This window comes from Carettochelys insculpta, chromosome 6, assembly GCF_033958435.1.
Source record: "Carettochelys insculpta isolate YL-2023 chromosome 6, ASM3395843v1, whole genome shotgun sequence".
Classification (NCBI taxonomy): domain Eukaryota; kingdom Metazoa; phylum Chordata; order Testudines; family Carettochelyidae; genus Carettochelys; species Carettochelys insculpta.
This window is the reverse complement of record NC_134142.1, coordinates 119,441,498-119,453,313: the sequence shown is the minus strand read 5'-3', so window position 1 is coordinate 119,453,313 and position 11,816 is coordinate 119,441,498. Positions and strand designations below refer to the sequence as shown.

The 11,816-nt window shown below is 63.4% G+C and overlaps 1 protein-coding gene across 2 annotated transcripts; it reads right to left on the bottom strand.

Moving 5' to 3' along the window:
- Positions 1 to 141: 141 nt before the first annotated feature.
- Positions 142 to 9,377, bottom strand: CORO1B (coronin 1B). Of its 2 annotated transcripts, none has more exons than XM_074998061.1 (11): positions 9,170 to 9,377; positions 6,958 to 7,160; positions 6,430 to 6,552; positions 6,038 to 6,167; positions 3,983 to 4,164; positions 3,470 to 3,589; positions 2,978 to 3,082; positions 2,638 to 2,783; positions 2,201 to 2,258; positions 1,712 to 1,990; positions 142 to 1,010 (listed from the first exon to the last, which is right to left on the bottom strand). In XM_074998061.1, exons 2-11 carry the CDS (start codon positions 7,156 to 7,158, stop codon positions 885 to 887), a joined length of 1,470 nt encoding a protein of 489 aa, XP_074854162.1. In that variant the 5' UTR covers positions 7,159 to 7,160; positions 9,170 to 9,377; the 3' UTR covers positions 142 to 884. The 2 variants fall into 2 exon arrangements, with proteins under 2 accessions (XP_074854162.1, XP_074854161.1); XM_074998060.1 differs by having other exon boundaries at positions 142 to 1,013; positions 9,170 to 9,376.
- Positions 9,378 to 11,816: the final 2,439 nt, after the last annotated feature.

Sequence of the window (11,816 nt, the reverse complement as noted above, 5' to 3'; positions counted from 1 at the left end):
GTCCCAAGCCTCCTCTCCAGCCCGCTCGAGAGCCACTGTCTGCCCCATGCTCACAACTCCCCGTTTCCACGCCGGGTTCTTGACGCTCTGCCCGACGGTGCAGGGGCTGGAGCACGGGCCCCACCGGCACCCAGCCGGACACACTCAGCCCCAGGGTTTATTATAAAGACCTTTACTTGGAATGAAAATAGAGCTCTGGCCCTGCACAGGGCGGGGTACGGGGGCGGTTCTGGACTTGCATCTCGCCTGGGCCTGACTGGTCCCTTGTGGACTGGCCCCCAGGGCTATGGAAGAGGCCAAGTCCCATAAAACCAGGGCTGGGCCCCGCTCTGGCTGCAGGCCCAAGGCTGATGGGAAGGGGTGGGTGAAGCAGAGTGACCCCCCCATCTCGGGCCTGGGGCCAGTAGGATGGGCAGGGGGGCGTAGTGTTCGGCTCCTCCAAAGCCAGGTGTGCGCTGCGGGGGAGAAGGGGGGTAGTGCAGGCAGAATGGGGCCCCCACATGGGCTGGGAAGACAGAGCTGAGCCCAGCCACAGCCCCCACCTCAAGCAGGCAGAGGCGGGAAGTCCCCCCCACCCCGCAGCACACAAGCCTGCTGGGAAAGGAGCAGCCAGGAGAGGGCTGGGCTACCTAAGGTGGTGGGGGGACGACCACCCACTCCTGTAAGCAGGGGGGCCCGGTTTGGTCAGGCCTATAGGACGGGGGGGGAGGCTTCCCAGCTGCAGCAAGGGCAGGCGGAGGGGCGTGGGGCCGGGCCGGGGCTCCCCTCGCCTGGGGAGGGGGGTGACTGGCAGCTCCGAGGTGAAGAGGCAAGACCCTGGTTTCGGCGATCCCATGGAAGATTGGGGGGGGGGGGTGCCGCGCTTGCCCCCCACACCCCCCGCCCTAGACGTCCCCATTCTCGATGCGGCTCAGCTGCTCCTCCAGCCTGCAAATGCGCTCGCCCTGCTCCTTCACCTGCATCCGCAGCACCTGGAGCTCCTGCAGCACCTCCTCCAGCTGCCCGTCACCCTGCTGAGAGAGCCCAGTCAGCCACGGGCCGGAGCCCAGCCCCCGCCGCCAGCCACAGGGCCAGAGCCCAGCCCCCCCCTGCCCCCAATCAGCCACAGGGCCGGAGCCCAGCCTCCCCATCAGCCATGGGGCCGCAGCCCAGGCCCCGCCTCCTCCCCAGGTCAGCCACAGGGCCAGAGGCCCCCCCCACCCCTTGCTTACCCCCCCCGCCCATCAGCCAAGTGCCAGAGCCCAGGCCCACCCCCAGTCAGCCACAGGGCTGGAGCCCAGGCCCCCCAATCAGCCACAGGGCCGCAGCCCAGGCCCCGCCTCCTCCCCAGGTCAGCCACAGGGCCAGAGGCCCCCCCCACCCCTTGCTTACCCCCCCCGCCCATCAGCCAAGGGCCAGAGCCCAGCCCCCCCCAGTCAGCCACAGGGCCGCAGCCCAGACCCCGCCTCCTCCCCAGGTCAGCCACGGGGCCAGAGGCCCCCCACACCCCCTGCTACCATCAGCCACAGGGCTGGAGCCCACCCCCCCCCGCCTGTTCTGCCCCAACCACTGCAGCCACCTGCCTCACAGTCGCAGTGTCTCTTCTGGGGGGAGCAGACTCACCCCCTCCTCCCCCCTCAGTCCCAGGGCCAGCCCCCGCCCAAGTCCACGGCCTGGGCAGCACAGGCTGGAGCCCAGGTGCAGCCAGCCAGCCGTGGGAGGCAGTACGTACGCCGGGGGCAGCGCTGAGGCTGATGCTGGGTACCACGGCAGGCGCGGGCGTGGCACTGAGGCGCGTGGCACTGCCGGTGCTGGGGGTGGGGGCCGGGCGGCTCTCATGTAACATATTCTTCTTGCTGACTTTCAGGTCCCGCTGCTTGCTGGGCACGTAGGCTTCGCGCAGGGAAATCAGCACGGGGCCGGCCGTCTTCCCAGCCACCCACTCTTCCGCCTCCATGGCCGCCTCCGGCCCAGCCGTGTCCGGGTACAGGTCGTCCTGGAACAGGTCTGACTGCGAGGGGAGACGCTGGGTGAGCCAAGCCGAGCCGGAGGGGAGGGGAGGGGACGGCGGGTTTCCTCCGGCGCCAGGCCTGGGACACAGGGAGCAGCTTCGAAAGAGCGTTTGCGCCGTCCCAGCCCCCGCATGGAGACGGAACAGGGACACCCCAGCGCTGAGCCCCAAACAGCTCCCCCCACACCCGCGCTCCTGCTGGGCTCTCACCTTCCTTGGCACGGTCATGACGATGGGCTCACATTTGCGCTCATGAAGCTTGTAAAACCTGCCCGGTCGGAGAGCGCAGAGTTAGCGGAGCCGGCGTCGCCCCCACCCTGAACATCCTCTAGACAACGCCCTGCAGCCCCAATCCCTGCCCCTCCGCCCCCGACGTCTCCCTCCAGCCCCGATCCCTGACCCCCACCTGCGTCTCCCTCCATCCCCGATCCCTGACCCCCCCCCCCCCCGATGTCTCCCTCCAGGCCCGATCCCTGCCCCCCCCCGAAAGCTCCCTCCAGCCTGCAACATCCCAAATAACTACCCCCCAGAACTCCTCCCCACCTCCAAGATCACTGCCTCTTCCTCCCCCACCGCTGCTGCCAGTCACCCAGCCCGCTTCTCCTGCCAGCCCTGCCCCACCCGGCCCCTTTTGGGGAGCGCCGCACCTGGCGATCTCACACTTGTTGACGTCCAGCCCCCGCTTGGGCATCCAGCCCATGCCCCGCTGGGGCTCCTTGCTGGTGAAGGTGTTCAGGAAGTGGATGTAGGGGGGCTCCTCAGTGATCTCGAAGTACCGGATGCTTGAGTCCCCCTGGGGGTGGGGGAAGAGGGAGGCAGAGAGAAAGGAGCGTGTGTGTGTGGGGGGCAGTGGTGCACCATCACACCACCCAATCCCCACGCACCCTGGCCGTGCCACGTGCTTCACCCCCACCTGTCCCATACCTGCACGGATCAGCAGTGGCTGAGCCCTTCCCTTTGGGGAAGCCCCCATGGCTGGCCGCCTACCTTGCCGCAGACGTAGACGATGTTGGTGTCGGGGTCGTAGAAGGGCAGCAGGGCTCCGTTGCTGGAGTCCAGCTCCTGCAGTGCCATCGGCTCCTCCAGGCTCTCCTGCAGTGGGGTGGGGAGATAGTGATGGAGAAGAGACACCTCCTCCAAGGCCTCGTCAAAGCCGGGGCAACTCCCACAGCCATGCTCCAGGGCCCTGAGGTCAGGAAGGATCGTTCCCTGCCCTGGGACCTTCGGGCAGCCCAGCTGCCCCTCTCCAGCAGCCCTCCAGCATTATCACCATGCCCGTTTCCAGTGATGGACCCCTAGCCCCAGGGTTGTGGGAACGGGTCATGTACGGGGCAGGACAGTGCCTTACAGGGAGGCCAGAGCATCACACCTCTGCATGGGCAGAGGGCGGGGCGGGGGGGCATGCAGCCCTCTTGGGGACCTCCCATCCCAGGGAACCCTTCCGGGCACCCTGGCTCCTGTATCTCCACCCCTGCTCACCGGGTCCCAGAGCGCCAGCTGCCGCTCGCTCATGCGGCTGAAGCCGGTGGTGAAGATCTTGCCGTCAGCCAGGAAGATGGCACGCATGGGGCGCGCTCCCTCGTGCGCCCGCTCCTTTTCCTGGGGGTGGGACAGGAGGGAGAAGGGACGGACTGAAATGCTGCCCCCTCCAGCCCCAGTTCCTGTGCCCTCAGCATCACCCTGGGCCACCAGCTTCAGCCCCATAGGCACAAAAATCAGGTTTGCCCTCCACCCTCAGGGGTGGTGATTCAAACCCACCTCAGCACCGACTGGCGCTGCTGGAGTCGTTAAATACCACACCCCAAGACAGCCCGTGATATCCCGCAGCCCCACCCCAGGCACCCCTGGGCCCCACACTCAGTCGGGGGCAGAATGGGTCTGCAGCGCACAGCAGGGCCAGGAAAACCACAGGCAGTGCTCCCAGGGTGCGGGAGAACGCAGGGGCCAACAGTGGGTCTGTCCCCCATCACCAGTACGAGGGAGGGTCCATACCACCACGACCACGCCTCGCCGGGGATCCACAACGCGCACGCTCTTGTCCTTGCAGGCAGAGCAGAAGAGGCTGCCGTCACAGCTCCAGCTGACGTTATAAATGAGGTCGGGGTGCATGGTGTCCAGACGGTACAGCTCCTCGGCCGTGCCCACGTTCCACACGATCACCACGTTATCACAGCCTGTGGGACGGGCCCATCACACACCGAGCCCCAGAGACGGCTCCTCAACCTGCCCCCCAGCCGGTCACAGCCTATGGGACGGGCTCACCGCACACCGAGGCCAAGAGACGGCTCCCCAACCTCCCCACAGCTCATTGGCTGTGCCCACGTTCCACACGATCACCACGTTATCACAGCCTGTAGGACAGGCCCATCGCACACTGTCTCCCTCCCACCCCGCCCATGCCAGCTCCTGTATGTCCACATTCCACACAATCACCACACCGGAGCGTCGCCTGCATCCCAGGCTGTCCCCACACCAGAGCGTACGAGAATGGCCACACTAGGTCAGACCAATAGCCTACCCATAGCCAGCGCCAGCTGCTTCAGAGGGAACCAAGAGAACAGGACAGCAGTTAGCAAGTGATCCATCCCTTGTCATCCACTCCTGGCAGGCAGCGGTTTAGAGACACCCAGCACATGGGGTTGGGTCCCTGACTCTCCTGCCTCACAGCCATTTCAGGAGCTATACTCTGGTCCTTCACAACTTCCCTCGGCAGGGAGTTCCACAGGCCGACTGTGCTGGGTGAAGCACTTCCTTGTGCTTGTTTTAAGGCCCCTGCCTAGGCATTTCATGGCGGGACCTTTGACTCTTGTGTTACAGGAAGGAGTCGGTAATGCTTCCCTATTCCTCATGCCGTTTGTGATCTAACAGACCACTATCATATCCCCCCTGAGCTGTCTGTCCTCTAAGCTCCAATGGCCCAGGCTGTTTTATCTCTGCTTATGCAGATGGGTGGGCTGATCTGATGGGTTTGGTCCTGCCTAGGGCAGGGGGCTGGACTCAATGGCTTTTTTAGGTCTCTTCCAGCTCTATGGTTCTATGAGAAGCCGGTTTAGACTCCTCAGTTTTTGTTCCCCTTTCCTAACACTTGTGCAGGTGACCAGAATGGCACGTGGGGTGGCCAGAACACGGACTCCTAGAATGACAGTATGTTATGTCCTGTCTTCTTTGCTTCCCTTTCTGTGGGGGTCCTCGCGTGTGGTTTGCACTTTCTGTCCGACACTGCACACTGAGCGGATGTTTGCAGAGAACGAGCCAGGCTGAGAGCCAGGTTGCTTTCTTGGGCGGTAAGTATGAACTGAGACCCCGCCACTCGGTACGCAGGGTTGGGATGACGCTTTCCAACGTGAATCATTTTGCATTTATTGACACCTAAGTCCAGCCGCCATCTTCCTGCTCAGTCGCCCAGTTTCGGAAGAGCCCTTGAGACTCCGCTTTGGATTTACGGACCTCGAGTGCTTTTGTGTTGTCTGCACGCTTTGCCGCCTCGCCGTTTCCAGATCACACGCTGAACAGAACTGGTTCCAGCACAGATCCGCGGGGACCCAGCTGCTTACTGCTCTTCACTGTGACAACGACCCAATTATTCCTCTCTTCCTGTGCCTCCTTTTTAACCTGCTCCCGATTCTGCAGAGGAACGTCCCTCTTACCCCATAATCGCTTCGTCTGCTTAGGAGCCTTTGTGGAGAGCTTTCAGGAAGGCCGAGGGCACTAGATGCACTGGGCCACCCTTGTTCCCACGTCTCTGGACCCACCCAGAGAATTCGAACAGATTGGTAAGGCGAGTTTTCCCTTTACAGAAAGGGGGGTGCCTCCCCCCAACACACAATGTTCTCGGCACCCGTCAGGCCTGCTCTGGAAGTGAGGTGAGGTTTGTTTCCTTGAACCTTGGGTTTAAAACCAAGAAAAAACCCACAAAAGCGGCTTTACATGAACTACCCACCAGACCTCTGGTACACAACATGCCCCCCTAAGCGCCTCCTGCATCCCTGCAGGGCCCTGGCCCACCTCGCCCTCTGAATCACGGGTGGAGGCGGGGGGACGTGGTACCTGCGCTGAGGAGGACGTTCCGGGCAGTCGGGTGCCAGGTGACAATGCCCACACGTTTCGAGTGCCCCTCCAGGACTACCACGGGCTCGGTCAGGGGCTGGGTCAGCCCGTTCTCTGGGATTTGCCAGACCTGTCAGGGCACAAAGGTCAGAGGGAGCCGGCGGGACGCATGAAGACGCCCCACCCCACTCCCCGCCCCCAAAGAGACCAGCCCACCATTCCCCCAGAAAACCCTCTTGCGGCACATAGGGCAGCTGCTCCATCCGCCGCCACGGGCATGTCCGAACACACACACACCAGGAGGAGAGAGAATGCCTGTCCCACCCAACCAGGAGGGCAGGCTACCAACTCCCTCCCTCACATAGGGCCACCCCTGCCCCCAGCCCCCTCACCATGACGGTGCAGTCCTCAGAGCCACTGGCGATAACCTGGTCGTTGTGCGGGCACCAGTCGATGTCCAGGACAGGGCCCGTGTGCCCACATACCGTGGGGTAGGACTTATCGATTCGTCCTGTCTGGAGGAGAAGGGGCAGAGTCACAGGAGGGTCCCTCAAGCCACAGCCCCCTGCTTCCCCAGCCCTCGGCTCCCCCCACAAGACTGCCGGTGCCCTCAGCCCTGACCTGCAGGCATGCACGCTTGATGCAGCTGAGCCCAAACTCATTATACCTGTGAACTAGGAGATTCCAGGACACACTCCCAACCACCCCCGCCCTTAATGTGGGAGGAAGCGGAGCACGTGTGGGGCGACCAGTCCCACAGAAACCTCAGTGCCTCACAGACCCATTCTCCGGCCCCACCCCCAGCCACAGCTCTCCCACCCCCATCGCTCCTGGAGCTTAGCACACATTCAACCCACGAGCGTCATCACTGTCACGAGCTGGCAGGACTCTGCTCTTGCCCCACGACGCCTCCCAGTTACCTTGAGCAGTGGTAGCACCAGGAAGGCCCCTCCCCCACTGGCCTCCACAATCACGGCCACAAACTTGGGGTTGACGGCACAGAAGCTGCTGTCCCAGGTGATGCGGGAGACGCGGATGTCGTCGTAGCACTGGTCGTTCTTGACAGGCTGCCCGAAGACATGGCGGAACTTGCTCTGGCGGACAACCTTCCGGAACGACATGGCTGGGTGGGAGGGCAAGAGTCAGAGACGCACGGCCTGAGCCGCAGCCGCCTCCGGAGCGGGACACGCCAGCTGATCTCTACGCAGGGGACCCCTCACCCGATGCTGAGCGGCGGCTGCCCCTGAGGCAGAGTGCAACGGCTTCACATACAGGACCCCCGCCCAACATCAAGATGCAGCTGCCTCTGGGGCAGAGCACGGCAGCAGTAACAGCACAGCCGGGTTGTACAAGAGTTTCAGGCAGGAAGCCTCCAGTGACACAATGTTGGGTGATGGGAAAACAGAGACAAAGTCCCCTAGAAACTGCTGCTAGAGCCTTGTGTGGGCAGGAGGGGCAGACCAGGCTTTTCCAGGCTCTGGGCCGCAAGGTGCAAGCATCAACCCTACCACTTGGGGCACAGGCAGAGTGAGGGGCCATGGGAAAGGACAAGGGGGGAAGGCCTGCCAGCAAAATAACCCAGAATTGCTTCCTGACCAGCCCCAGCACTTCGCAGGGTAAAGGGGCCTGGGGGAACCCAGGCTGAAATCCAGCCTTCCAGTGGCTGCCGTTCCTGGCTGTGGCCCTCAGCGAGGGCCCGCATGCCATGAGCTAAGCAGCCTCTTTCGGCGTACGGGGAAGAGGCTCAGGCTCGCTGCCCTAAGCACAGACTGACAGAGGGGTCCCTTCAGAGTCCCCTGATTAAATTCCAGCTGGAAGGAGGGGGGAGGTTGGAGGGGAAAGGGTCACGCCTGAGGGACATGTCTCAGAAAGACAGTCCGGGGTTTCCCAGAGAAACAACATATGCCCTCGCCCCAAGACGGCCCCTTGGACAGCAATCCCTTCTAAATGCCCGGTATGCCCAACGGGCTGGGGGGGCCTGGCTGGCCCTTCTCAGGGTACTGGCCTCATCAGGCACCCAGGCTGGGAAACTGAGGCGGGGGGCGAAAAGGCCTGAAGGCCTCCGGTGTCTGGGGGCAGCCCATGCAGTAGGATGCAGGGTAAGGATATGGACAGGGGTGACATTTCCCGCCGGGCACAGGGCACATGACTGCGGGGGTGGGGGGCCTGCTATGGGGGCACCTCTGGCCCCGCTCGTATTAGAGAGCCCCCCAAAGGCAGCCCCCTTGAGCGTCAGCTTCCCTCCTGGAGCCATCCAGGGCGGAGGCCCCAGACGGGATCTGCCCCCGATCGGGCTGGCGGAAGGGGGAGCCCGGCCCGCAGCCCCCAGGCAGAGGATCTCGCAGCCGGAGCAGGAAGCGATGCCCGGGCCGGGACAGCCGCGCCCGGGGAGAGGGACGGGGAGGGCGGCGCGGCGCGGCGCGGCGCAGCCTGGGGCGGGGCGGGCGAAGCGCTCTGAACTCTGCCCGGCACAGGGACCGGCCCGGCCTGCGGCAGCGCATTAAAACCGCCCGCCCCCACGCCGCTCGCCCACTCCCTCGTGCCCCCCGCAGGGATCCCAACCAGGAAGGCCCCGGAGCCCCCCATAAACTCCCCCCGCAGCGGGGCCGAGCCCCCCATAACCCCCCGCAGCGGGGCTGGAGCACCCCCATAACCCCCCCCCCACACAGCAGGGCCGGAGCCCCCCCCAAGCCCCCCCAGCACACAGCAGGGCCAGGCTCCCCCACAAACCCCCCGCAGCGGGGCTGCAGCCCGCCCCCAGTCCCCCCCGCACAAAGCAGGGCCGGAGCCCCCCCCCCCAGCCTCCCCGCACACAGCCGGGCCGGGCTCCCCCACAAACCCCCCGCAGCGGGGCTGCAGCCCCCCTAGTTCCCCCCACACACAGCAGGGCCGGAGCCCCCCCCAGTCCCCCCAGCACACAGCAGGGCCAGAGTCCCCCCAGCACACAGCAGGGCCGGGCTCCCCCATAAACCCCCCGCAGCGGGTCCGGAGCCCCACTAGTCCCACACCCCTACAGTGGGTCCGGCCCCCGCTGCAAACACACAGCGGGGCCGGAGCCCCCCACAAGTCCCCCCCGCGCGCACACAGCGGGGCCGGGGCCGGGGCCGGGGCCCAGGAGGCGGCCGCACTCACCGGCCGGGCTGCGGGCTGCGGCGGCGCTCGGGGCCGCTCCCTGGCGGATGGAGGCGCCGCGCCGCGCCGCGCCGGGCCGGCAGGAAGTGGCGGGGGAGGCCGCTCCCTTCACCTGCGTGGGCCGGGCCGCGCCTGGGACTGGGACCGGGACTGGGACCGGCTGCGCCGAGCTCGGCCCGCCCCGGCAGCGGGGGTGGGGCCCCCACAGGGGGATGGGCCCAGAAGCGGGGACGGGCCAGCCCGGGGGAGGGGTCAGTGGTGGAGATGGGGGAGCGGTAGGGGGAAGGGCCATGGCGGGGGGGGGAGGATGGGGCAGCAGCAGCAGCAGCGTGTGGTTATAGGGGACGGGAATCCAACAACTTAGGGGAGCCAGAGAGGGGAGGATGGAACCCCTTGTATCAGCCCCCATGGGGCAGGGGCCCAGCTGCTGGGAACCTCCCCAGGGACTCAGAAGACCAACCTCCTCTTCCAGGCTCCCCAAGGAGCATGAGGCCAGAGGCAGTGTGTGATGGGGACAGGCTGGCTCCGGGGCCAAGGAGTGGGACATGGGGCCTTTCCCCTCCAGGGGACACCAGCTCCCATCCAGGTCTATGGCTCTCCACGCCCTTTGCAGTGGTCCCCAAAGAAGCACCAGACACCCTCTCCAGCAACACATTTAATAAAACCCAATAGGTCAAGCAACATCACAAGAGCACCTGCGGGGGTCGGGGGGGGTGCTGAGTGCCCAGGGCACACAGCCATAGCTCTGTCTCAGCGTGCTTTGCAGGCCCTGGCCAACAGGGGCAAACCTGCTGGGAGCCCTCAGAACATATTCCCAGGGCCAGGATGTCCCTCTCGGGACTGGTGTGTGATGCCCGGGAGTGAGAGCAGCTGTAACTTGTCCCTAGCCGGCCAGGTGCAGCAGCCTTAGAGACAAAGCTTGCTAATGCACAGGCAGCAAAGCAGCGTCTGCCCAGATCACCTCCAGCCATGTGGCCACCAAATCCACAGGCCCTGGGCATGGCAGCCCCCTCCCTCCATTGTGATGGATGACTACACTCTCCTTGCAACCCACACACAGAGATGGGATCCCCCAGCCTCCTGGAACCACTGGGTAAAAGGAGTCAGTGAAACAGCACCACCTGGAAGCAATGGGTGGCCTGTGGGATGCAGGAGGCAGAATGGGGCCCCAAGGAGAGAACTGGCATTGGACTGTGGTGACCCAGGCCTGTTCTGTGCAGCACTCTGCCCCTGCTGGGATGCTTGGGCATGGTTACAGCTTTCTGGGCCTGCAGCTGACAGCGCAGGGTGTTTTGCTCAAGCAGGAAAGGAATTGTGCTTTGAGCCGGATGCTCGTAGGTTGAATCATGCCTGCCCGTGAGAAAGGGGTGCCTTTGCCCTGCTACTCTTCCTCCATGCTGGAGACGAATTCACAGCGCTTGTCTCACCTGGATGGAAGCCCTGAGCAGGTCCAGAATAAGTGGACTCTGGATCCCAGAAGCCCTGTCGGAGGGCCCCCTTTGGAAGGATAAGGCCTGTAGCCATATTGCAAGGCCTGAGGCCATCCTCTGCAGCCAGATCCAAAGAGCAGCAGCCATTAGCTGAAAAGCAGGCAGTCACATACTCACGTTCCATCTAAATTGCCTTAGACTAGTGTAATACCAGGCTGTTGCTGAGGTGTCCCTGTCCTAACTGCACCCAGTATCACCAGATACAGAAACAGCTCTCAAGATGGTGATAAAAACCCTTTGTGTGACAGCATTTTGTCTGGCAACAAGCTACTTATTCATCATTGGAGTGTTGGAATCCTCAGTCTGTTCCTATAGTCTCCCCTTTCCCATTGTCTGCATGAGCTCTGTCTGGGGTTTAATTCTTTCTGGCTGCTGTACAAGTCATTTTGCGAGGTGTAAATCGAGGAAGGTGATGAGGTCTGACTGGCTAGATAATTCTGCTACTGTGTCTTAGGAGCGGTTAGGCAAATTTTAGTAAGATAAGTGGCTATAGCACGACTCAACAGGACCCCAATTTCACTATAGAAACTGGGGTTCAAAGGACGTGCTCTGGGAACCCGGCCTAGGACTCAGCTCCAAGAGCAGAGTTGCTGGTCCTCAGCCCAGCGCAGAAACTGGAGTATCTCAGCCAGACCTGATCCCGAATGGCCAGCAGGCAAAGTTCACCTGCCTTGTTGGTAGAGACGAGCATTGTACGCTCAGAGGGTGGAGGACAGCGCAATCGGCGACTGGGTCTCAGGCTCATCCATCTCATTCAAAAAATATTGAACTCTGTTGCTGGTTTTGTGGGTGTTCATATTTCCGTACCGCGGAGTCCTGTGGTTACGTTCTGCAGACTTCTTTTCTCACACGTGCGGAAACGGTTGTTTTTGGCTTTTGGTTTTCATAGGAACAGAACTGAAATTTGTATTGGCTTGGATTACATTAGCCAGGTTGTGGGGGTCTGCTGACTGCAGGGATGCAAAAGTTTGCTCATGGCCGCTCTATGTGTGAGTGACCCTGGCTTTTGTGGGGGTGCTCTTAGCTCCCAGGAGAAATGTGGGCACTTCCCCCTCTGTCACCTTGTGATGCAGCCCCTAGCCCTGGGCCAGCAGCCTGTCTTCTTGCCTTGGAGCCCCTGGGCCTGGCAGTTCAAGGGTGGGGAGGGGCAAAGGGAG

Excerpts from the sequence above, each read along its gene's own strand:
- CORO1B (XM_074998060.1), bottom strand. The coding sequence starts at position 7,158 with ATGTCGTTCCGGAAGGTTGTCCGCCAGAGCAAGTTCCGCCATGTCTTC. Across the intron at positions 6,168-6,429 it reads CTGAGGACTGCACCGTCATG|GTCTGGCAAATCCCAGAGAA; the intron begins GTGAGGGGGCTG and ends GTGCCCTGACAG. Across the intron at positions 2,259-2,637 it reads AACAAGTGTGAGATCGCCAG|GTTTTACAAGCTTCATGAGC; the intron begins GTGCGGCGCTCC and ends CCGACCGGGCAG.